The sequence below is a fragment of the Mya arenaria genome, chromosome 13 (genome assembly GCF_026914265.1).
Source record: "Mya arenaria isolate MELC-2E11 chromosome 13, ASM2691426v1".
NCBI lineage: Eukaryota > Metazoa > Mollusca > Bivalvia > Myida > Myidae > Mya > Mya arenaria.
The window spans coordinates 63,890,699-63,918,508 of record NC_069134.1 but is presented as its reverse complement, the minus strand read 5'-3'; the positions used below and the strand labels follow the sequence as shown (position 1 = coordinate 63,918,508).

The 27,810-nt window shown below is 33.5% G+C and overlaps 1 protein-coding gene across 2 annotated transcripts; it reads left to right on the top strand.

The window, feature by feature from the left end:
* The first annotated feature begins 5 nt into the window (after positions 1-5).
* On the top strand, positions 6-23,828 carry LOC128214578 (WD repeat-containing protein 18-like). Of its 2 annotated transcripts, none has more exons than XM_052921128.1 (10): positions 6-35; positions 2,230-2,421; positions 5,324-5,434; positions 5,858-5,991; positions 6,898-7,045; positions 8,776-8,919; positions 10,431-10,498; positions 13,822-13,946; positions 17,735-17,955; positions 23,722-23,828. In XM_052921128.1, exons 1-10 carry the CDS (start codon positions 18-20, stop codon positions 23,824-23,826), a joined length of 1,266 nt encoding a protein of 421 aa, XP_052777088.1. In that variant the 5' UTR covers positions 6-17; the 3' UTR covers positions 23,827-23,828. The 2 variants fall into 2 exon arrangements, with proteins under 2 accessions (XP_052777088.1, XP_052777090.1); XM_052921130.1 differs by having other exon boundaries at positions 32-76.
* Positions 23,829-27,810: the final 3,982 nt, after the last annotated feature.

Sequence of the window (27,810 nt, the reverse complement as noted above, 5' to 3'; positions counted from 1 at the left end):
AGGTGGCGCTTTTCAAGATGTCTGCGCCCATAGAAGTAATGTGTTTAAATGAAACTTTGCTATTTATCCACCGAATGTGTGTATGATTGAGAGTTATCTTAATGTAGTAAGGTTAAATAAATCAAAATGTCTTCGATATGATTAAGATTTTCAATAAAAAGCTAAATTCTGATTGTAAGATATGACTTGCAATAAATTTTCGCGACGGTGTTTTCGATTTTAAATCAGCGTGTGTCTGTATAGTCATGCTATATCAATTTTTAGTGGACATTCCTTCATAGTCCTACATTCAAAATAAACTTAAAGAATCTCTTTTGCTTTAATAACAAAGACAACTGATGATATTTTATATAATAACAAAACTTGTTTGTTAAACCAGGCATTATATAAAGATTTAACAAACATCAATTATATTAAGTTCGTTCATATACTGTAACAATAATATATCATGTAACTAGTCCACCTAAATGGCCGTCAACGAGTCTTTTGACAATTTTTTTTACTATGGCAGACTCGAGACGTCCACCATCCCAACAAAAAGCGGTCCTTGCGCAGAGAATCCTCGCGGCCACAATTTTGAAATTATCTGTTATAAATTAATATAAATTCAAATTTCTACGAAAATATTATTGCCTACTATTAAACACATATTTATTTATGTCATTATGCCCAAAAAACATGTTAAGATATCATAAAACAGTAAAATGTGTCAATTGTTTATCAAGTATCCCGATATCTGTAAACCTGGAACAAATCTGACAGGTTGTGTACATGTATAAAATGATATTCGTGACCAAAAATTTATTTATGTGAAAATAACGCTATTGACAAATTCAATCCAGTTTAGATCACTGTCGGGTATATATTGAACAATTTTGTCATTATTATTCAACATATATCAGCCCTTTCCCTTTGTCAAAAAGCCTCCATTGTTCCGCAAAAATCTCCGGCAGTTTTTCCGCCAAAACAGAATTCAATCTTTCCCTATTTCTTTTTACTTTCAATTTAAAACTGCAAAGTTAATTTCGTATTTCATTGAAGTTACTTCCATTCTATACATTCTTTGATAGCAAACTTTCAAATATCTGTCCTCATTTCCGGTAAAATCTGGTCTGCAAAATAGCTGATATTAGTTTACTGTCTTTGCAGGATGCACCGTTACTTTTTGCTTCTGGTTTTAATTTTCAGTTTACTTTCAGTTTTTCATAATGCAAAATACATGTTTAACCTGGCAATTATTGGTTCAGCAGTTTCACAGGGTCGAAGGAAATTTATTTATGTGTGTTATAAGTATTTCAATCTTTTGTATTCAACTGTTTAGTTCTAAATAATGACTAAATTAGTTTGAGTGCAAAACTTTATACACAGACTTCAAATACACAGACACACAATTAACAACCAATTTAAACATGGTGTCATGAGTATTTTTTTAATTCAAAATTTTTCAGTACAATATATATATATATTAATCATTAATGTTATAAGACGGACAAGCTTGTTAATTTCTGTCTTGCATCACCATGTTATAGAAAAAATCTGTATGGACACATATACTATATAATAACCTCAGGAAAAGCAGAAAATTGAACCTTTTATAAGTAAAATGACCATGTAAAAATTTTCCCCATCTTTGGACTTTTCATGCTTAGCTTCCCAATTGAAAAGGCACAGGCAGTAAAATTATTTTGAAAAAAAAATAATTGCAGTTGAAACTCTGTACTTACAAGGATATGTTTGGGATAGAAACGAATACTTGATAAGTTCAGTGAACACAAAAGTTTCTATTAATAAATAAGTTACTGTACATACTGTTACTTATGTATTATAAAGAGAATTGAATTGTGAAACAGTTGTTTAGATTGGTCGTATTGTGATTGCTGTTGGTAAAATAAAATATTAATTTATATAAAAACTTATATTTGTTGTTTGTTTGTTTTATTAATTCTCTTTAAGAGAATCATCATGAATATATCGAAAATGAATAAATCACTGAAGTTGACACATTCTTGCCACATTTATTTCCTGTAATCTTGTAAAGTGTTGTTTGTTTCAGTGTCAATGAATGTCCGTTGCCAAGAAGTTGTTATAGTTACCATTTTTCGGATAATGATGGTTCATTATCTTAATATATAAATTATTGGTTACAAAACGGCTTTTTTATCATACTTGGTCAGTCATATATATAATTTAAATTGAACTATATATATCTTTACCCTTACCTTTTTGCAGGTTCTGATTACCAGTGATGTATCTGGCCAGCTATGGAATGCATGTGTATGGGACCTAACGACTGGGGCTAGTTTGACATCATACAAGGGGGAAAGCTCTGCACCCCGGGGTCTCAGTGTTTTGGCTGGCCAGTATCTGCTTGGGGCTTCATGCAACAAACCACTAATACATGTCTGGGCTCTGCAGAGAAGGGTAAACATGTATATGCACGCACTGCCTACAGACATTGCAAATATAACAGACAGCACAAATGTGCTATATGCATCTGGTGGGGATTGAACCTACGACCCCTTTTTCTGCAAGCGGATACTACTGTGTTAGCTCCATAGCAAAACTGTATAAGTGTAGCTCTATACTTGAATAATTAAGAAACAGACTATTTTTGCATTGGAAATACATAAACAATAAAACCTCCAGAAATAGTTCACAGATTTTGCTGGTAGTTGGAACCAGATTTGTCAAGTTTGAACTGTGCAAATTCATGAACTGCATTTGGTTATTGGTAGCTAGATATATTTAAGTTATGTTTAATTGTTTTGCATTGTTTTATATTTTAAATTACATCCATTGTCATCATAAGCCTTTGTGTCAATTACTCAAATATGAAACCAACTAAGATATGTTCAATTATTTTGCATTGCTTTTAAGTTTTTAACCAGGTTTTCACATAGTGAAACCTGGTTAATAGAATGGCGAACGTAGTTGTTCGGGCGGGCGGGCGGGGGGCTGGGCGGCGTCAAACTCACCTATGAAACTGAATAACTTTAGTAGGGTAGAATATCTTGACCAAACTTGGTCTAAAGGAAGAGTTTATGGGTACCTTTCATGGGACTACGTTTGGGGTCCCTAGGGTCAAGGTCAAGGTCACTGTTACTAAAAATAGAAAAACGGTTGAAACTGAATAACTTTAGTTAGGGTTGACATATCTTGATCAAACTTGGTCAATAGGAAGAGTTTATTGATACCTTTCATGGGATTGCGTTTGGGGTCCCTAGGGTCAAGGTCAAGGTCACTGTTACTAAAATTAGAAAAACGGTTGAAACTGAATAACTTCAGTTAGGGATGACATATCTTGACTTAACTTGGTCTATAAGAAGAGTTAATGGAGACCTTTCATGGGATTGCAATATGGGTCCCTAGGTTCAAGGTCAAGGTCACTGTTACCAAAAATAGAAAAACGGTTGAAACTAAATTACTTTAGTTAGGGATGACATATCTTGACTAAACTTGTTGTACAGGAAGAGTTTATGGAGACTTTTCATGGGATTGTGTTTGGGGTCCCTAGGGTCAAGGTCAAGGTCACTGTTACTAAAAATAGAAAAATGGTTGAAACTGAATAACTTAGGGATGACATATCTTGACCAAACTTGGTCTAAAGGAAGAGTTTATGGATACCTTTATGGGATTGCGTTTTAGGGTCCCTAGGGTCAAGGTCACTGTTAGTAAAAATAGAAAAACAGTTGAAACTGAATAACTTTAGTCAGGGGCTACATATCTTGACCAAACCAGGTAAAAAGGAAGAGTTTATGGATACCTTTCATGGGATTGTGTTTGGGGTCACTAGATTCAAGGTCAAGGTCACTGTTACTAAAAATTAGGGATGGAAACCGGATACCAAATCGGTATCCGGATATTCGTATCAAGTATTCGAATACTATCCGGATACTCGTATCAAATTGTTTTCATAATAAGTAAATTTCCTATTATATGTCAGCCACCTTCTGTTATTTGACATAATTGTCCACTTAATTTATAATTCGTCATATGGCAATTTCACTTTTTCATTCATTCTTTCTCAGTCTTAATAATTTATAATGTTATAATCAAAGCTAAACAACTCATTTTATGTCATAAAACTCATGATGAATACCACATAAACACTTCGCGAATTTGATTGTCACTTCGGCCACCACGGTTGCTTGGTTACCGCCACGTGCTTTTGAGTTTGTTATTTATCAGCAGGTTTCATGTTAAATGACGCTTTGATTATTTGATAGTCGATTGTAATTTTATTTCATTACATTGTTTGATTTAATGCATTACCTACAATTTCTGCGGTGTTTTGTAATGAAGGATATAATTGCGGAAAAGATAAGAAGACGATCTGATTTTTCTTTATTTACATGCGTGTACTTTTTTTTTTATAAATAAACTAAGCATGTTTACGTATCGTATGAAAAATAAAATGCACTACAAAAAATAAAACGTGAATAAATACTAAATAGGAAATAAATCATTTATATATTTGATAATTTGAGAGTCGTGATACATGAATAACGATTAATAATTCAAAACACAATTACAAGATGCAAAATGATGGAAATTTGATTGAAAAATGAAAAGATAAACAAATTTGTTTTTGTATTAATTGTTCAGATAGCAATAATTTCTTCATGCATATTCAACAAAATTAATGATCAATCCGTTTAATATCAACTAGTGCCAATTAGTGTCAATTAAGCACATCTGAGATCATAAAACAACACTTGTCATTGTAAACAAGGTAATAGAACTTCACAGGGTGCTGCACAAGGACACAATGTCACGCCTTGTGCAAACACCCAATTAGCAGACGATTTGTGACACATACCCGCTTCGCGACAGACACTGTTGATCACCTGAAATATTTCATCTGAAAAGTTTTATAATAGTTGCTCTGCTAAGTTATTTCATTGAAATTTTAATTCTTAACAAATATTCGAATACCCATTTTGGTATCCGAATACTTGCGTGATATCCGGATATCCGGATACTCGGATATTCGCTTTCATCCCTACTAAAAATAGAAAAATGGTTGAAACTGAATAACTTAAGTTAGGGTTGACATATCCTGACACAACTTGGTATAAAGTTAGAGTTTATGGATACCTTTCAATGGATTGCATTTGGGATCCCTAGGGTCAAGGTCACTGTTACTAAAAACAGAAAAACAGACACAGGCTGAAGTTCTTCAAATCATATCAATCATTAAAAACCTGGTTTCGTCGCATTGCGGCGTTTCTTGTTTATTTTAAATTACATACATGGCCATCGTAAGCCTTTGTGTAAAATATGAAACCAACTTTTATAAACAAGTATAATATCCCACTTTCAGGAGCAGCACCAGTTAAAGATGGTGTGTGGTGGGAAAGTCACAAGCATGACTGTCACTCCAGATGGTGCCTACTGTGTAGCTGCCATTGGGGAAAATATTCACATCTGGCAGGTAAATTTTAGCTCAATTGAAACAGAAGCTTTTAAATTATGGAATCATGCTCAATTCCATTTCCTGGGCGATATTTCCCTTCACTTGTAGAGGGAGTGTAAAAAAAACATTTCTGCATTCAGGGCAGTTTAGACCATGTCATATGCAATCTAACAAAGAACCTTACAGAAATCCTTGTCCAAGTGTTAACCAAGTTTGATTGGTCAATGGGTTACATCCTTGTACTCTGGTTTCTCCCACAGCATAAGGTGACATTTTCACATAACATTGTGCCAAGAATGACCTATGTTTTCAGGGTTGTAATAACATTTTTGACAAACTGTTAAAGAATACCTATTAATGTTTTATTGATCAAATTGAATTAATAGCTATTCCTCTTTCTCCACATAATAATTCCTTTCCATGCAGTAATCTCTTATTCAGATTTGTACAGGCAACCTACTATGTGTCTTGTCCAGACATTACCAGACTGTTAATGTGATACGCTTCACCGACAATGGCAGCCATTTTGTTTCCGGTGGGGAGGACAACCTGGTCCTCGTCTGGTCCTTAGTTAGGTATGACATTTATTTATTCTTTATTTCAGCCATGTGTGTCCCAAATATAGCCAATTAGCACAGGCGGGTCTTTTGCAAACCAATTTTAATTTTATCAATCGGCGCCCCGCGGCAGATTACAAAACTTTGCTAGTCATCTGCATGGTTTGTTAATTGCTTATTCTTCAGATTAAAGAAATGCCATGTGGAATACATTTTTACTCTCAAAAATAGCAAACTTCATAGAATATATGGCAAGAATGTTGTATGGATACAAAATTACTACTATACATTTTGTCTTGCACTATTCAGATAAAGGGATATCAGAGTAACTGGTCTCATCCCTGATATAAATGGAATGAAATTGGAAAGATTTAAGTGTTATTTGATAAAGAGCAGATACTACAGAGTGTAAGTCTAAATACCCTCTACGAAATTTTTCATGACAAAATCCCCATTGCTTTTAAGCTATCTTTATGTTGTTTCTGTCGGAACAAAAATGTTGTAAAATGTAATAAAATAACATTCAATATATATACTAAACAACTTTTGAAAATTGAAAGAAAAGTTGAATATCACATCCTTTTCAGTGCCAAAGTCACAAGGAGGTGATAGCCTGTTACTTGAGCACAATCCCATCAATCATAAAACAAAAGGGTTAAAATCATAAAACAAAATGGTTAAAAAAGACTGCAGATCTTATATTATTGCAACATAGAATAAAAATAGAATGTTTTTTTAATTATATATTTGGCGTTGAAAGGTTACAGGGGAGAATTTGTTTGTCACCCAATAGAACCTGTTTGCTTTTCATCCCTCATAATAATAATATTTATTGTAGTTAAAATGTTCTTGTTCTTCTTCTAAATGAAAGCTCTTACTGTTTTTAACATGTGAAGATATTTTAATCCTCATTATACATTACAGTGTTTTGTCAAACATCCATAACCCAAGTTTGAAGGCAGAACCCAAGAACATATGGTCCAGTCACTCCCTGCCAATCACAGACATACATGTGGGAAGGGGTGGTGCTAGATCTAGGGTGGTCTCTGCCTCTCTAGATCAAACTTGCAAGGTAAGATCAGGACCACAGGGTGAGGTCAAGAGGACGGTGTTAGCGAGGGAGTTTGAGGATTGGGGATTTGAAAAGAGTCTATCTATTTACAAATATACATACCGTATTGAGGGGGGCGAGGCTAGATAAAATGTATTCCCTTCTTCTATTGAGCCAACATGCAAGGTACTTGTGTGCACACTTTCGAACAAACAAGCCCAAATTCTTACACTAGTGCTTGGTATAAAAAATTGTCAACGAAACCCTGCTATATTAAATCCACAATTTGAGCAAGCCCAGAACCCACTGTGGGCTTGTGCTAATTCAACAACTGTATGATATTTAAGATCTGCCAATCTTCAATTTCAAGTTATGTACATGAGATGCTTACTAAGATTGACTAGAACAAATAATTGTTTAGAAATGTTTCCTCTGCTTTTAAGCAAAGTGAAAATGATGAGATGTACCAGTGTTTTTTCCTGCCCTTTTTGGGACTGAAATTCAGCCCCATTCCCCTTCTGAAAAAGTATATATTTTCCTCTACGTACATACAAAAAACCTTAAAAATTTTAAACAAAAGATTAAGGGATGCTTGACCTCTTTATATTTAGCAGTTATAGCAATAAAGTGCAATTCATGAATATTTTCATTTTGTTATCAAATGGTTTGCTAACAAGTTGAACATTATATGAATCATGTTAGTATTATTCCCTTTTTCCAAAACAACACCACTTTTCCCCAGGCAAAGGGCCCCACCACCCTTCCCTTAAAAATAGAAAAAAAAACACTGGGTACAAAGAAACACACTGATGATTCAAAATACAAAAAAACATCCGGAATCTTATTGAGTTTTATGCAAATGTCTGGATACCCTGTAAAATTTTGATATCTTAAACTAAGTCTCAGTTTCAGTTGTTACAGACAAAAACGTGTTTTCTCCCCGATGTTAAAGTTTTTGCTTTGGATATGGCAGAGTACCATCTAGCTTAAATATTTAATGAAATGGGAGCTCCAGATGACGTGCATATTTGCACAAAAATGCATTAAAAATCATGGAAAAAAGTGCAATGGATTAAAAACCTGTGCATATCAAAAGGCTTTGAATTTAATCAAAATATCCTTTTAAGCAATAAGCTTGCATACCGGGGGAAGCAGTTAATCAATTTTAACAAGACTTCTTATCATGGATACACATTGGATTTTTTTAATTTGTTAAAATGGGTTGTATAGGAATGAATTAACTTTTGAAAATAATGCAAAGAATATAATAGTGTATTTGGAACAAATATTGGCTAAAAAAACCTTCTACCCAAATTTTATCTGGAATTCTGTGAAAGGGTTCCAAAATAAGACCATAATATTCAAAGTTGATTCTTCACATATCTGGGCTATGGTTTCTTGCAAGCAATGGTGCTTCATCTGTCAGAGCTCAACTTATTGACTGATGGAATTAAACCATTCTTAAGGTTGTCTGGTAAACGCAGTGGTTAACACATTCGCTTCTCACATAGATGACCCGGATCAATTCCCAGCCTGGGCACATGTTTAATTTGTTGTCACCAAGCCAGACATGTGGGTTTCCTTGGGGGTACTCTGTTTTCCTCAACAACACAAGACCACACTCTCACTTAGAAATATGCCAATGAGAGTGATTAATTCTATGTTGTAATAATTTGTTTCACAATCATTGTAAAACAAATATGTTTAAACTAAATGTATGATCCTAGTTTACATGTTTGATTCTTTTTCAGATCTGGGACATGGTATCAGGCCAGTTGTTGCAGACAGTGGTGTTTCCAAGCAGTGTGATGTCTGTTACCATGGATATGGCAGAGTTCCGACTGTTTGCAGGGGTCAGCACAGGCAACATATTCTGTGTCAATATGTATGGTCAGGTTAGTGGAACATTACTTGGAACTCATGGAGGTAAGCTAGCCTTGTTAGCTTTTCTGTCAGCCCATCACCTAAGATGTTGTGGGCCCCATCCTCACAAGGGGAATTTTCTCATTCTGAAAATGGACACCAGCGGCCATATTCAAAAAGCAACTTAGATTTATCTTGATCAACTTAGATTGATTCAATTAGCAACTTAGATTGATCATAATTAAAGAATCAAAATGTGGTCACCAAGCCGAACATGTGGGTTTTGTCCGGGTACTCTGGTTTACCTCACAACACAAGACCACAGTCTTGCGTAGTATTGTGCCAACAATAGTGATTAATATAATGTTGAAATAACTTGTTGAACAGTCGTTGTATAATCAATAAGTTTAAACTAAGAATCAAAATGTAAGTGTTTTTTGGCCAATTAATCTTATTATCCAATCAGAATAGCCCGATTTTGCTTTCATTTATATGTTCAATCTAAGATGTTTATCGAATAAGGTTGTATTTTACACTCAGGAGACTAACTCATGCGTGATTCTATCAACTTTTTATTAAGTTAACGCCCTTTTTGAACAGATTTTTTTTTTATTATTGAAAAGCGTATTTTTCTACATAACAGCTCTGACTCATTCCTTATAATGGACATCTGGGGCTACTTTCTTGAAAAATCTTAGTATAGAACAGGTTAAAACCCTTCAGACAATTTAGCTGAACAAACTGTACTGACATCTGATTTCACAGAACAAAACGTTGTCCATAATTTTGCTTTGAAATTAAGCAGTAATGTCAACACTGAAAATTATGGGAGAACCTTAATCTCATTAATACATGTTAGCTGCTGCAGTAAGCTTAAAACATTTCTTGAAAGCAACCCAGCCCAGCACTTTTGTATATAAATATCAAAGGAATCTTTAAAATCTGTGCAATTTGTAACAAAAGAGTCTGTCTGATTACCATGTGGATAAATGTGTCAGACTGTGTCATATCAATTACTGCCACAAAACAAAGATTTAATGACTTGTATGTCATTCATATCTTGTGTACATTCACATGAAATTTGAGGATCAGATTTAATATAGTTTTTCCCTTTTAACATAAAGTGCTATGCAATGGTGAGAAATATTTGTTTCATCAGATGGGTGGTCAGGAATGTTAACCTGCTATTCCATGAATTCATTAGTTATATTTGAACTCTTTAGTGTAACAAATATTTAGCATGATATGATAGCGTACCAAATATCTAATTACTAAAATGCTATCATGAGTTTATAAATAACATGTAAGAGAAACCTAGAACAGATATTTTCAAATCAAGGATATCCATAACAGCTTCAGTTCTTTACTTTTATGTAACATTCTTTTGAGAAAATGATATCAAGAAATTTTTATGGCCTTGTAATTTTTCTCCTAAGTTATATCCGGTGTCCAATTATATTTGTGTTATATTAGCCAATCAGAATACAGGATTCTTTAGCGTAGTTTATATCCTGTATCTAATTATATCTGTGTTTATTTTTAGCCAATCAGAGTAGAGCGTCACATAGAAACGCAAGAGGAAGAGGGTGTGTCGTGTTACAGAGGTCACAGGTACAAATAACGGATTAAAATGCATATCTGATTCTTAGTATACATGTTCTATCAAATATTTATGTATTTAGACATAAAGTATACTTCTAATTCTAATTGAAAGCAAAATGATGTTTAAATTAATTTAAATTTTACCCTGAGTCTGTACTTACTGATGTCTTGACTCAGTCTCAGAAAACTGAATTTCTTAAATGTTTCAAAATATCCATTACATAACTAATTTTGTCAAAAATATGTGACTGATTGTAGAACACATTATTTGTAACAGCATTTTTTTACCATCTTGGCTCCTATAATAGCATTTGAACAAAAAATGTAGTTTTTTTGCTTTTTTGAGTCTGAGTCTTAAAGCTGCACTCTCACAGATTTACCATATTTACAACTTTTTTATTTTTTGTCTTAGAAAGGGCAAATTTTTGCGTAGGTATCTGCAAACCAATGATATAAGACTGCTGACAAAGAATCAGATCGTAGATTTTCATATTTCCGTTCGAAAATTAATGTATTATGGCTTAAACTAACGGTTTAAGAAAAATGCATAAAACATCATTTTTTGTACTTAAATATAAAAATCTGCGATCTGATTTTTTGTCAGCAGTCTTGTATAACTGGTTTCTATGGATTTTCGCAAGAATTGGTTCGTTCCAAGACAAAAAATAAAAAAGTTGTCAAAACATTCAATCTGTGAGAGTGCAGCTTTAAACATGAAAAACTGATCTCAAACTCAGTACTATTATTATGTGAAAGGCAAGTACCCTGTTTTAAAAAAGATATATTACACCTCAACTACCATTTGTTAAATGAATGGTCTTTCGACAATTGCAAATATTTTTTGATGAGCTCAACATATTCGGATATGCTCAGCTCGTGAATCATTGCATTTTGATATTATTGAAATTTGTTTATCTTATTGTTTGTGTCAAAAGGCCAGGAAAAACTTTAATCAACATGTTGAAAAGTGTTAATTTATGATATGTGAGGTGTTTTTTGTCATAAGCATTTATTAAGAAGTGTTTTTAGTGATTAAAATTTTCCGGCATTATTGTGACATCATATGATGAACTGTTTACAGTTACGGTCGGGTCGTTCTATTTACAGGATGATTGAGATAGGATTACTGTAAGGTTTTCTTAAGTGAAATAAAGTAAAAAAAAAATTATTCTGGAAAAAAAATGAGCAATTGGTGTAAATAAATATAAAAAGTAATGATATGTGTGATTGATGAACGCAGTTGGGCTGGTTAAAGTACACGTGGAGTCCTTTGGACGCCACACTCTTAAACCAGCAGAACTGCGTTCATACCCTGATAATGACATCAGTTGTGCAATTCATTCCTTAAATGTGAAACCTTCACACGCTTTGTGTTAATAATACACAAACTTCGTTATTACAGGGTACTTTGCTATGCCCTATGAGTTTCATTTGAAAATTTATTATAATTTTATGCTTCAATTAGAATCCTATAGTGTATTACGTGAAAAATGAGCAAAATATGAGTATCTCTAAATGCGTGTATAAGGAAATTAACTTTTATGTTACTCTGAACACATTGTATCGACTTTCATGTTCATAAAAAAACAAAGAAGTATTTGTCTGTAATACTTCGGGCTGTAGATGATGTGTCAGGTTTCCTTGAGTTCAGATATTTACATATCTGTATATAGAATGAGCTTATATTTAAATGTCATGTTTCTGTATGCCTGACTTTTCCACCCACATGAAAGAATTGATCTGCTGAAAAAAGTTAGGATGCAATGAATATTTATAATTAAATGTATCGGTACACAAATAACAAATTTTATGGGGTTTTTTTTTACTGCATCAAAATTGAAAGTAAAATGGTATGTTGTTTGAAAAAAATATATCGAGGCATTCTTATGTTGTCAGTGCCATACAATTACTTTAATTCAATTACTTTGGCCATTGTCAAACACCATTTTAGACAATAACGTGAAGCTTGGAACAATATGACAACAGGCAAATGTGTAGAAAGTCCCATAACTCTCGCTATAACATATGTTACGTTATGACCATTAAAGGGACTAGACACCAGATTATTCAATTGCAAGAAAATTTTGATATTGTTGTGTACAACGCATTGAATCTTACTTACTGCTGTATCACATTGCTAAGAGGCATGTGTCTTTTGCAGTTTTTGCGTATTTTTCCATTTCGAAATTTACTTGGTTTGTCTACTGCTTAAAATCCCAGTTTATTTGAAAAAAGCATTGATATATGTATCTGTACTAATCACCTGACTTTCACATGCTAAATATACACACTATAAACTTGGAAACCATTATGTGCTACTTATAAATGGGTAAACTTAGCTGAGACAGCGACAAAATATTCTTTTAATCATGTAAAGTGATTGATATAACGTAGTACTTACACTAGCTCTGTAGACAATTGAATGCTTTTTTTGGAAACAATGTACTTGCTGATTTTGGGACCATCTGGGGTCTAGTCCCTTCAAGGGACTGAGAAAAGCAGATGAGTACTTTAACGGGCTTTTTTTTCCATATAACCTGTCATTGACATTGTGACACACTCCCATTTCTTGAAAAGCACATGACTTATTGAACACCTCGCCCTATTTTGAAAATTGTTAACATGAAGGCCTCACCTTTTACATTGGCGATACTCACAGTTGAAAATAAAACTGTTCGCACTACTGCGATAACGATACACGTTAATGGCATTGACAAATCAATGAGACTGAAGCTCAGGTTCGTGTCTCACTCAATAACATATCAGCCTTTATGAAAAAAGGTTGTAAAGTTATCTTTTTTTTTCTTTTTAAAGCCTATGAATTCTTTTATTTCCTTGTAACATATCTGGAACATGGTTGGGGTTCCTCAATCAACACTTACAAAAATGAAAAGGAAAAAGTATTATGTGTATACAATTCTTTTCAATAAAATATTTCTATCTTATCATTGTATTTAACTGTTCAATAACTTTACCCATTTACACATTCTTAAATATGAAAATGAAATATTGAATTCTAAGGTATCAAATAGGTAACTGGGAGTAGGATGTGTTATTGGTCCCATGTACCACGGTAAGAAGTCTGTTATAAGAAGGACGAATCTGTGAGACAAAAGCTCTTTTATTGTCTTTTAATTTACAGAAAATATTTTTTTTTATAACTGAATCTCCACTGGCTTTTAAACACAAGGAAATATTAAGGTTTTCAATTAAAATTTCATTTTGTACTTGGTGAAAGAGGGAATGTCGAAGTATTTTGTTTATGTTATGATGCTCCTATTAGGCAAATAGTGACTGTGGTAAATAAAACTGTTGTCCGTTTCATCTTTCAGCAAACAGGTGACATGTCTCAGTTTGACGATGGACGGGACAAAACTTGTGTCCGGCTCGAATGATTGTACCGTCAAAGTCTGGGATGTCTTCAGTGGCCAGTGTATATCTAACCTCCCTCATAAAGGTTTAATACTTTGAATTAAAATATTTGTTGATGATCCTTGTTATATAAAACCAGTGTAATTATGCCCCCACAAAGTGGCGGCATATAGGGTTGCCCTTGTCCGTACGTACGTACGTACGTACGTACGTCCCGAAGATTGTTTCCGATCTAATTCTTGAAAACCGTTTGTCCAATCCTCACCAAACTTTAAACACATGTTTGTGACCATAATATCTTGATCAAGTTCGATAGTCATGGAAATCGCTTTAGTCATTTAGGAGTTACGGCCCTTTTTTGCCAAAAATTCCCGAAGATTGTTTCCGATCTAATTCTTGAAAACCGTTTGTCCAATCCTCACCAAACTTTAAACACATGTTTGTGACCATAATATCTTGATCAAGTTCGATAGTCATGGAAATCGCTTTAGTCATTTAGGAGTTACGGCCCTTTTTTGCCAAAAATACTTCAAAAATATATGTTTCCAATCTAATTCTTGAAAAGTATGTGTCCAATCCTCACCAAACTTTACATACATGATTGTGACCATAATATCTTGATCAAGTTCGATAGCCATGGAAATCGCTTTTGTCATTTAGGAGTTACGGCCCTTTATTTGCAAAAAAAGACTTGAAAAATACGTCCCGAAGATTGTTTCCGATCTAATTCTTGAAAACTGTTTGTCCAATCCTCACCAAACTTTTAACACATGTTTGTGACCATAATATCTTGATCAAGTTCGATAGCCATGGAAATCGCCTTAATCATTTAGGAGTTAGGGCCCTCAGATTATCCTGAATAATCATTATGGCTTATTTTCTGTGACAAAAAATCGAAGTGGGGGCATCCGTGTCCTATGGACACATTTCTAGTTAATTTTGATGTTTTTTGTCATTGATGATTTGCCATGAAAATTGTGTGGTTTCAGGTATTTTTTGCCGTTATTCATCAAAACTGTATTGATTGCCAAGGATTGGTTTCATCTGCTTAAGAATAATCATTTCATAAATTCTTTTGAATTAAAAAGTTATTTTTATAATCCTTAATGGAACAAGTTTTTTACGTGTGGTAACATTTCAATTGTATGATAGCTTCATAGGCCATTACTTTCACTCATAAAGAAAATACAGTCTTAAATCAAATTTTAAAAATCTAAATGAGAACTGAAAATTGGAAGGATTGGTGACTTCTATCTGGTTTGACACTAACAAGATGAATTTAATCTTGCTTGAAAATTACAAAATGAATTATATCTCTTTTAAACAACAGGGTGAACTTGATCTTCCTTGTAAACAACAAGGTGAATTAAATCAACCGGGTGAAATTTATGTCCCTTTTTAACAACAGGTTAAAAATGTTTGTCCCTTGAAATTTGAAGGTGAATTTTTATCACCCTTGAAATAGCATTAAATTTCATCTGCCTTGAAAGTAAAAGTTTTAATTATATCTCTTCTGTAAGCATTAGTGTGATTTTTTTATATCCATTGAAAACAAGCAGATAAATTTTATTTGCCTTGAAAACAGGGCAAAATGTATCCCTTCAAGAAAATTAGCAGGGTGAGTTTTACCTCCCTTGTAAACCATAGGGTGATTTTTTCTCCCTTGTTGACATGAGGGTGAATTTTATCTGCCTTGTAAACAATATGGTGAACATCATCTTTCTTGTTGACGTAAGGGTGAATTGTATCTCCCTTTTTGACATTAGGGTGAATATTATCTCACTTGTTGACATAAGGGTGAATATTATCTCCCTTGTTGAAATTAGGGTGAATTTTATCTCCCTTGTTAATATTTTGGGAATTTTATTTCCCTTGAAAATGAAGGGGTGGATTTTATCTCACTTGTTAATATTTTGGGAATTTTATTTCCCTTGTAAATGAAGGGGTGGATTTTATCTCACTTGTTAACATTTTGGGAATTTTATTTCCCTTGTAAATGAAGGGGTGGATTTTATCTCCATTGAAAATAATTGTCATCTTTTCAGGATCATAAGGTTTGAAATGATAAGTAGGAAGTGAACAGTTATTAATATCATTGAATACAATATTTATACATGTTTATTATTGTTACTTAGAATGAAATGATTTCCTTCCAGGTTAAAGCGCTCTACAGAAATAATATGTGAACTCTTTAACTCAATATACTAAAACACATTAAAAGAACTACAGGTAAACTAAGATTTTCATCATGAACATCAAACCAATAGCCTAGTTGAGCATTTCTATTTGATGTGAAAAATCCTGGGTTCAGTTCAATTGCGGTATCGTGTTATATGGAAAGACATACAAATATGGTACCAGTAGCTCCCTTCAGCTTAAGAGGATATTACAGAGGTAATTGATGTACTCAGTACTGGTCAAAATCTGGGAAAGTCGTCTCAAGTGTATTGTTGTTGTTGACCTGGCACGTTTAAGAACATGGGTCTTTTAAAAAAAGCCAGGGTTACACATCCAAGCATCACTGTATCTCTGTTTGGTCAACTCTGCTGATATCTTGAATTGACTGGAAATTGCGGCACCTCATGTATCTTATGACACCTAAATACACTAATAGTTGTGATGGCATACATGGGGGTTAAAGCCATAATGCAGCCAACATTAAAAACTCTAAACACCCAACAAATCTGAATATAGGTAATTCTCACATACTGTGCAATCATTAATGTTCGTGGGGCATTAATGTTCGTCGTTTTCGTGGGTTGGTTGAATTTAAGATCTCACGAAATATAGACCCTTTATTAACTTTTTCAATTGCCATGTTATGTACATACTATAGGTAATTTTTACAGAGACAACAGTTTACAGCGTCAATATCTGCCTCACTGTATATCTTACTTACTCATCGTTTCGTTAATATTTCATATCTGCCTTTAACAAATATTAACAAAATCATTTTACCGGTAATGTGTTTAATAAACCAAATGACAGAAGCACGTGCCTAAACAAGATGTAAGTGATGAATGTCGGTTCTCGATTTTTTTCTTTTATGAAATAATTAATCAATTACATTGGAGGTTCTGTCAGCACCCAATGTGCAAAACAACGCGTTCAATACACGCATAAAAACAAAAACGTGTGAATAAATATAGAAATTATGATATGAAATAATATGATAATCAAAGTGATTAAATTTGTAAACATCAGCTATCTTTGGTATTGTTTTCTCAAATATATGGACCTTCTTGGTGTTTTCACGGTTTGCAACATTCTTAATTGGCATTAAATGGCTTCGCCTGTCTGTATTTATATTCAGGGTACATCTTCTTTTATGACCTAAATTTCCAATTAAATCGATAATTGACATGAGTATAGGCACTAATTGGCATGTCGTACCACTTAAGCGAGTGTCATAAACTGCGTGACTTAGAAGACGAAAATCACGGGCTAGCACGTGGAGATAATGCAGACGATCTAGGACTATCGCAGTTTCGATTTTTTTTTTCAAAAATGAAAAACCACGAATTCAAGTACCCACAAAATTGTATTTTTTCGGCAAACCACGAAATTTCATGCCAACGAATATAAATGATTTCACAGTATTCCATTACCTTACTCAAAGTCATGTAAAATTATGACCTGTGTTGGCGTTTTTTTAATATGATAAAAGGGGCAATCTTTGCAATTAAGAAATACACCACAAGAAATATAATCATGTACTTTCAAAGTAACTTGTTTTATTTGCCTACACAATCCACTTTACAGATTAAGCTTTGAAACTTGAAGGTTTGCTAGCAAAGAATACATTTACTGAGCTGAACAGATTAACTGTTTCCTTAAAATATTATACAATATATTTTCAATTTACAAATGTAGGTCCAATCTCCAATGTGTTGGTCATTCCAACACCGGCGGCCATCTTAGATCCCGCCAGCCGACCCACAATGACCCTGCAGCCGTTCAAGCGTCACTTAGCAACCAGTAACCAGGGGGAACGAGGAGAAGGGTCAAATGTCATGTGGTTGCGTATACATGGCAACAGGTCAGAGGAGGAGGAGACAGAACTAGATATGGAAGATATTAAACACACAGAAAAAGTGAGTTATTGTATGCTCGTTTTTATCCATTTGCATAAACCAGTTTATATTATAAATGAAGTTGCCATCATAAATACATTCATAATATCTTTATAGATTTATTTTTTTACGTATAACCAGTGTAATTAATTTTGATTTTCCTTGTGTATTGTTCAAGTTTATTAAGTGGGGTTTTAGATTATTTTTACAATTGAACATCAAAAGAATATTTATCGCCAATGCTTGTTTTTATCAATTTCAGGAAACTAATTTTATAAATACTGTATTGAATGAACAATCATGTAATATCCTTTCTTTGATTTCATTCATTTTGATTAAACTATGAATTTGTTTGATATTTATTTTTTCAGCCATAAATCTTCAACATTGATGTCATAACAAAACTATCCCTCCATTTTTCTCCTTTATAAAGCTTACTTTTTATTATATATATATCTTTAAGAATCACTTTAATATTTAAAATGATAAAGTTGCATGCTGACTTGAATATGATTTTAATGCAGTTGACCTTTTCAATATTTTCCCAGTGGAATGTTGTTTTGACTAATTAGCTCTACTGGCCAAAGGCCAGAAGAGCTTATGCGATGGTAATGTGTACGTAGTATGTGCATCCGTGCGTCCGTGCGTCTGTAAACAATTGGTTGTGAACACGATACAGTGTTCAGTTTTGATTGTATCTTGATGAAACTTGTACAGTATCTAGATATCCATTAGAGCTCGGTTCCTTTTGAAAACCAGCCAGATGTGCCCATGAATGCCTAGATTATGCATGCCTAGATCATGGCCCTTGATAGTATAAAAAAATGCTAATGTGTAAACAATTGGTTGTGAACACGATACAGAGTTCAGTTTTGATTGTATCTTGATGAAACTTGTACAGTATCTAGATATCCATAAGAGCTCGGTTCCTTTCGAAAACCAGCCAGATCCGCCCATGAATGCCTAGATTATGGGCCATGAAAGTTTTAAAGAAATGCTTTCTATTTTTAGCCAGGTCTGCATGAGCGAATTCTATTTTTAGCCAAGTTTACATGTATATGTAAATTCAAGTCTAGAGTGAAGGGAGACAATTTGCAAGTCTAGGATTTTGAGAGACAATTTGCTTTTAGCTTTTGCAGTTGATTTTGTGAATTACTCTGCCTTGTTCTTGTTGAAAGCCCAAAGGCCATTTTTTAGCTTTAAGTTCTTTAGTTTGCGCATTCATCTTAACAAAATTGGTTGTGAATGTTTAAGTTATGCACCTGGTGTCATTACTGGCCACACCCAGGGTTCACAGGTTTGGTAAACATAAATCTGGAAAGGTTTGAAAATCTTTTTGTGTGTTCGTGCATCCATCTCAGCACAATTGATTGTGAATGTTTGTTCAAATAGATCAATGTTGTCCTAGGATGCCCTTGACTTTGACCTTTTGACCAACTTTTTTAACTTTTAAAACTACAGAAAATTTTACTATGAGTACAGTTTTGAAAGCATTTTTTTTTTTGTCAGATGACTTTTACTTGGCACATATTAAAATAGTTCATGCAACTAATCTGCTTACAATACTTTCTGGGCTCAGATGTTGAACGTGCTACGTTTTCAGGTAACCCAAACACAAAACATAAACTATATGTCTGTTACCTTTTACCCATACATACATGCTCTGGATTGATATGACCACAAAAGCCATGCCAGTAGAGCATAGGCCCTTTTGGGCCTCTTGTTTTTTATTGTTTTAGCTGCGTTCCATTTTTCATGTGATTAATATTTGCTTTGTGTTCAGACTTCTGTGCGTATGATTCCTGCGTGACTTTGCGTTTAATTGAATAAAAGTGCATATCCATAGCTAAAATCATCCAGGAAAATAGCTAGGGGAAGACATATTGCCCTAAAAAAACAAAGAAAAATCTCTAGTTTATGATATAATTATTTTGTTTTTGTTAGGTTTTCCATTTATATAAATCATGTTCTTTGACGTATGCAACCATAACATAATGCTGTCTCAGACCTGAATGTAAGAATTTATTATTTAACAAAAAATGGATTTTTTTAAATCGACATAACCACAAAATATGTAAAGTTTAAACTGAGGAAAAACTTTTAAGATTTTTGCTTTGAAAATAATTTAACAATATAAGATAAATACATGAACCTTGCTTTTCTTTCTTAATTTTTAATGCAAGCTTCTGTCCAAGCTCTTGTTTTTTACAGGAACAATTCAGCTGTTATGTATGATTTTTTCACGTGAAATGCCCTGTAAATCATGACTGTTGGAACTTTGCTTAAAGAACATAACAGAATAAACGTTTATTTCAAAATGTGCTACAAAGCATCTCATCAAACAAATATATACAAGTATACAATATATTCATGCGTGCCAGTGCCTATCTGTAAGAATCACCCTCTTTCAGTGTCAAACATGGTCATTTAATCATGTCTGTTTTCTGTCTAATCTTTGCTTTGTAATTACAGTGACCCTACCATTGTTCCTGTGAAATTCAATATTTTGTGATTTAATTGATGATTAGACAAAAAACATTATCTTGCCATTTTAGACACAAATATTTTATTAATTATGTTTTATTAATCAGGTTTTCTACGATAACCTGGTTATTAGAATGGGGATTTTGTTGGGTGGGTTGGGGAAACTGCAGACAGACATGCTCCTAACATTGGTTTCCACCCGTTAACTAAAGCTAGCATTGATGGATAGTAATGAAACCAAAAGGTGGTGTGTAGGTAGCTTATGTGAAGAGCTAGCTTAGGGTTGCTTTTGAAGGGGGTGGGGTCAATGTCAAGGTCACTGTTACTAAAAATATAAAAATGGTTTCCGCCAAATTAATTAAGTTAATATTGATGGATAGTGATGAAAGGTGGTGTGTAGGTAGCTTATGTGAAGAGCTAGCTTGGAATTGCTTTTGAGGGGGTGGGGTCAAGTTCAAGGTCACTGTAACTAAAAATAGAAAAATGGTTTCTGCCCAATTACTTAAGTTAGAAATGATTTTCACTAATGATAATTGGTGTGTAGGTAGCTTATGTGAAGAGCTAGCTTAGGATTGCTTTTGAGGGGGGGAGTCATGGTCACTGTTACTATATAGAAAAATGGTTTCGCGAACAACTTTACCATAGTTAGAATTGATGGAAATAAAACACATATGATACTTCTCAAGAGTATTTTCACTAACTTTTCTCTTTGGTAAAAGTAAAGATAAAGGCTGCTTCTCTTTCGTAACTCATACAAGAAATTAATTGTCTATAATTTCTGATTACTCATATTAAAATCCTGGTGTCATCGGATTGCGGCGCTTCTAGTTCTCTTTTTGTTGTAGTGAATTGTGACTTCCTAGTGTTGAATGTATACCATGCATTTCAGCAGGACAAAGTTGCTTTAAGAGTTGATAATAATGCGTACTTGGGTTACAATATTTATCTCTATGACAATTTGGGTGGGGCATTTCTTTTTAAAGAAAATGTAACAACTTTATCATAAAACTTTAATTTGTTGGATGTAATATCAAGCAAACAGCAGTATATCACGGAAAACATTCAATAGTGTAATATGATTATTCAGCTACCAACATACCAATATCAAATTCCTTTAGAAATATGTCATAGTATTCTTTTGGCAATTAACATCAAGTCATGATGCTTTAATAATATGTGTTAAGTTATAAAAATGGATTTAGTATGAAATATGTGTTTTCTTTACTTTTTTTGTTTTCCTGTGATGCAAATTATGGGTGGGACGAAATTTGGCAATAAATGACTGTATGTCAGGTTTGAATGGCTTTATTTTATGCCACTGAACAAATATTATCCATTAAAATTTAAAATAAAAAAACTATTTTACCTTTTAAACCCATTACTTGTAATACTCGCCGAGAAATATTGGATAATTATTCAGAATTATAAAAACTTATATCTTTCAAAACCCACATCTGGTAATACATGCCAAGGTTTGTTTAAATAGTAAAACTTGTTTTGAATGACCGCTCGAACAAAAACAGGCAAAACAGATTGGGCCTTGAACATTTTAAGCAAGTTCTTTAAATTAAATCTTAAATAATAAAGCTGCTAATGTAAACAAATTTGCGAGAGTCATTGTTTGGGTTCTAGGAAAGTTATTAAATGATGCACGCAGTCACCTCGGAATTAAAGGATGATAATAATGATTCATGGAATAAGAGACAATGTTTATTACTTTAATTCTATAACTTTTATGCCTACAGTTGAAACTTGTTGGCTCAATTTCCTTGTTGGCTCGAACTGGACGAAAAGGACCGATTTTGTTCTATCAAATGTTAGCATTACCGCTTGGCTTGAATTTCCAGAGGATCAAGGTATTTTACCAGACCCTAGGAGATCGAGCCACAGGGTTCGACTGTACATTGTAGTCCATTTTGCTAAACATTTTCATCTTTGAGAAAAATGTTGATTATTACGGCATTTATATGATGAGATTTACCTTCAGTGATAACTAATGTGCCTATAAACGCCAATAGCCAAGGATGTAAAAGCTTGTGTGGCAAATTTGCGCCAAGTCTATAAGTGGGATAAATTTGCCCCTTTTGATATTTCATAGCATATAAACGCATAATATGAATTATGTGAAACTGAACACCCCTTTTTTGTAGACTTAGTAGGGTAGGACGCAGTAATCAGAAACTCAATTGGTATTATCCGGTACATGATTTCCCTAAATATTTATTGTTATAAGAAATGCAAGATTAGAGTTGAATAATTGGTAAGGAAGGGGGAGGGGGGTACACAAGGGAGGGGGGATGTTACATTCTCTTATATGCGTTAAAGTTTGTTGCTGTTTAACATATCAGACGTGATTATCAGTCTGTAAGATGAGATGTTTCAAACTACTATCATATACTTCCTTTAAAAGATTTTATCAAATATCTTCTTATCTAGGGGAAATTTAAATATATTCGCTTTTTTATATCATTTTATTTCACAAAAAGTTCACTTAATCTCCCTTCAAGGATAAATTGAAAACTTCCTCAAGATTTTAACATCTCAGTCAAAAGATGTGCGTAATAAACAGCAACACTTTGATGCAAATTTAGGAAATAGATACTCGTAAAACAGTGTTAGAATTACAAATTCAAACATATCTGTTATTCTGTAAGGGTAATAGCTGAGATGTTGAAAGATGATAGCTGAGTCATAACCTAGTAACTTTATATATAAAAATAGTTTTAACATGACATAGCTAAATTTGTTGCGGTAAGATGAGATTTGTATGAAACTTGGCAGAAAGGTATCTAGGAAACGATATTTACTCTAGAATTACATGAGCTTTTATTAGTCTATTACCTATTATTTTGAAACATTGCTTTATACAAAAGATAGGGCATGTTAACCTTAATGTTGTGTTCAGGAAGTACAAAATACTAAAAAATGATCTCTGTTATTACCAGAAATTCCTACGTTTTTCCTATGTTTAAAAAAATTATCTCCCGGTAATTGAGCGATCTTTCAGTATATTTGCCACAAGCATGTACTGGTATGTAATTTGATCATTATAAAAAGCGAACAACATACTGTTAAATGAACTTGCCTACAGTAAAATACAAAACTTCTATTCTGCCTATACAAATATACATGTATATGGCCTGTCATTTCGTCTTGGACAAATATTACCCCAGAATGTAAGAAAGGGTTTACCCTAACTTTATGCAAGAATTGCTATTTTCTTAAATATTCAAATATTTGATTAAGTGGCATATTATGGCCGTAGAAGGAGATAAACATGAAGTATTGTCTTATCTTTTTCAGGGTGATGCCACCTCTGTGATGGAAGAACTGCAAGCCGTGAAAGACATCAACAAACAGTTGTACACATTCGCTGTTAATAAAATACTTGCTAATAAAATTACCTGATACATGTGCTTTGACTATCTCGAGCATTAACTGGTAGAAATCTCAAACCCAGCAGTCTACCTATGTAGACATATGGTGTGTTTTTTTGTATCTTTTAAGAACTTTTCCTTCCATATTTACTTATTTAGCAAAAAATATCATGTCGTGAAGTTAAAACCTTTTCAATATTTATTTATCGATGTTTGGAAATGTGTAAAAGATGTCACAAATTTTAAACCACATATAAAATCAAATAATTAAAAAAAAGAAAAGAAAAAAGTATGCACCAAAATGAGTCACTCACAGTTTATTGAAACCATGTTTTCACTATGACTGGATGAGTCTAGAGTTGTAACCACACTTGGCACTTTCAGAACATGTTTTGGGCGCTTCGTGTAGTACCATAAAAAATATGAGACGAAAAACTGCAGAGTTAATCAACTTACCTTTGTGGAAACATGCCTGATCAAATCACTGATCCAACCACCTTCTTCCGATGTTTACTCAGAACATGTATCATATGAATGATTGTCTTCAACATTGACAATTTTCTGTACAGGGAATTGAATAGACCCATGTGGATTGTATTTTGACAAAGAAATCTCGCTAAAATAAAAAATAAATACAGGAAATTTATGCACAATGATGTGAGTCTAATCCTCTTAAAGATCAGGCCCCAATTTCTCAAAAATTCATTTCGCACAAATGATTATTAAGTGGACCAATGTGAAACATTCCTTACTTTGTTACCAAGAATTGGTGTGCACTTACTGTGGTGATCATTTTAGCTCGCCTTGGCACAAAGTGAAGTCATTTGGAGCTATTGCCAGCATTCTGGTTATGTCGGACATAACATATGCGCAACATTTTCTACCCTTTCTTTTTTAAACATTGTCAATAAAGTCTTAGTCAATTTTATTTCTTTTATGTCCATTTTGTGATATTTTGATCAGCCGTCTTGTGAAACAATGCTTTTCAACTTAATGTAGCGGCAACATTTTCAACCCAGTATTCATAAAATTTAATCAAAACATGTTTCTATGACACCTACTTTTAAATTTGGGCCAAAATGTAAGTTACAGTGTCAACATTTGGAGAACAAAACACTGGAACAACTCTTTGAAATTTGTGGAAATCCGATTGAATGTTTGTCTTAAGTTACAGTTTAAAATACCTGTTGAACATTAAATGCTATGGAGAACATTAGAGTGTAAACATAAGCCTCTTCTTTATAAGGATAGTTCAATGTTGCCATGTACGAGGTCAGTCGGTGGAGTGACCAAAGTTGTCATGATAACCAGTAAACTTTGTTATCTCATTCCATTTCCAAGAACCTGCACCTAAAAGTAAAATTAGCGAGCATGACCTTGCAGAACTGTTTTTGCTTTTCTGTTGTTCTTCTTTTCTGTTTCTGTACTTTTCGCCAAAATGTATGTAACAGGGTCAACATTTGGAGAACTACGGTAAACACAAGAACAACTCTTGTAATTCATGGAATGTTTGTCTTGTTATTTTAAGTACTTTTTTAACATTAAATGTTATGGTTCATAAGATTGTGCCATCACAATCCTCTTCATTGAAAGGTTAGTTTGAAGTTTCCATGCATGTGGTCAGAGGGTGGAGTGACAAAAGTTGTCATGGTAACCGGTAAACTTTGTGATATCAATTCATTTCCAAGAACCTGTACCTTAAAGAAAAAAATTGAACATGACATTGCACAATTGCTTTTGCTTTTGTTGTACTGGAAAACTTTTCGCCACGGGGTCTAGATTTGGAGAACAAAACACAAGTACATCTCTTTGAATTCGTGGAAATATGATGGAATGTTTGTCCTGTTATTTTAAGTACTTTTTTAACATTAAACGTTATGGTACATTATATTGTGCCATCACAATCCTCTTCATTGAAAGGTCAGTTTGATGTTTCCATGTACGTGTTTAATGGGAGGAGTGACCGCAGTTGTCATGGTAACCGGTTAACTGTGAGATCGCATTCCATTTCCAAGAATCTGCACCTTATAGTACAATAAGCAAGCATGACATTGCAGAATTGTTTTTCTCGACTGTTGTTGTGGAAAACTGTTTGCGGTATTTGTGTATTGATGAAGCGTGGTTTAGTTCTCGGTGTCCTTCAATATTGGCTCTTAGTGTGTCTTGTTTCCGAAATAATCGTTTTCTTTGTTTTCCTTGTCTGACCCCAATTTCTCGAAACTTGTCAAGTTTAAATAGCTCATTTCAATATGGCAAAATTCATACCAAAATTTCATTTTTATTAATGCTTAATGGTTTATTTTGATTATCAATATGTTTATTTTATATCTAAAGCATAAACACTCTTAAAGAAATGAATATTACGCATATTATTGATAGACAAAAATAGTGCGCTTAGCTTAATCCTGTTATAATGGACTTAAGAAGTTTCGAGGAATTGGGGCCAGCAGCTGAAAAATATAGGTCACCTAGTGATAACCGAAAGTTATACTTCACGAGTGGTGTAGCTACGTGTGGAATACTTTCTTTTGGTTTTCACGAGATGTAATTTATTGGGATATAACACTGAAGCAGAAAAATACTCTTCATTATATGTCTTAAAGTAGTATTAAATGACATTTAATATATTTGAAAAACGCGCCAAATTATGTTTGCGCACGTGACCTGTCCCAGCCATGTGTGAACGGATTTTTGACTTGGAAAGCAGAATGGGATTTAACTTCAAAACGCTAAAATTCGATGCAACATGAATCTAGCAAGGTCAACCTCATGAGAACAAAGAAAAAATAACAACTCTTGGAATTCATTAAAAAACCGTTGGGCGTTTCTCTTAAGATGTTTAAAATACTTATTTAATAGTAAATTATGTTGAACGATATAGTGCCATCTTTAAAAAGCTTCCTCTTTATACGGATATTTCGACGTTTCTTGATGTACACGTAAAGTGGGTGGAGTGTCCACAGTTTTCATGGTAATTGGTTAACTGTGAGATCTCATTCCATTTCCTAGAATCTGAACCTAAAAGTACAATTAGTGAGCATGACATTGCAGAATAGTTTTTGCTTTTTTGTTGTACTGGAAATCTTTTCGCCAAAATCATTTGGAGAACCAAACACAAGAACAATTCTTGGAATTCGTGGAAATACGATGGGGCGTTTGTCTTAAGTTGTTTAGAATACTTCTTAAATATTAAATGCTATGGTGAACGATAAAGTGCCATCTTTAAAAAGCTTTATCTTTATAGGGATATTTCGACGTTTCCTGATGTAAAAGTGGGTGGAGTGACTACAGTTTTCATGATAACTGGTAAACTGTGAGATCTAATTCCATTGCCAAGAATCTGCACCTTTAAGTACAATTAGCGAGCATGACATTGCAGACATTATAAAATATGTATGTTCATTCTATGGAACAGTAAAGCATGCTATATTTTACATTCGGAACTCCTCGGCCATTTTTATCGAAAACAACCTCGGATGTATTTGGACGGTTTACATACTTAAAAAGCGATACATTTAAATCCGCTGCAAGTACAATGCAGATCAATTTAAATTTAGATCAATAAATACAACTCTAAAACACTACATTTAATTAATGATATAATTCAAAAAATTACGAACTACTTCAACTAATGTACCGGCATACATCCGAGGTGGTTTTCGATAAAAATGGCCGAGGAGTTCCGAATATATATTTCACTGATAAAGCTCTACAATTTAACGGAAAACATATGACTACAAAATGTCTAGTTTACATCGTGCAATTCCTCTGGCGAACCATTTAAGATATCAACATGAGACACATTTTAGAAGGACAATAACTCTGGTTATAACAATTGTTGAATTATGCCCCTTGACCAACAGAAAAAATAAACGAACATTGTCATTCGCTTTCAGTGCTTTTGTTCAAACAATACTAGGGCGGTATTAGTGCGGCAAAACATTAGTGTTGTTATTTTAATGTGGTCCATGTGCCAAAAAAAAGAATTTTCCAAGTTGAAAAGCAAGTGTTTGGC

What these genes read in the sequence shown, in the direction of transcription:
- LOC128214578 (XM_052921128.1), top strand. An exon ending in CTCGTCTGGTCCTTAGTTAG is followed by an intron (nt 5,992 to 6,897) that starts GTATGACATTTA and finishes TATACATTACAG; the next exon opens with TGTTTTGTCAAACATCCATA. An exon ending in ATCTAACCTCCCTCATAAAG is followed by an intron (nt 13,947 to 17,734) that starts GTTTAATACTTT and finishes TTACAAATGTAG; the next exon opens with GTCCAATCTCCAATGTGTTG.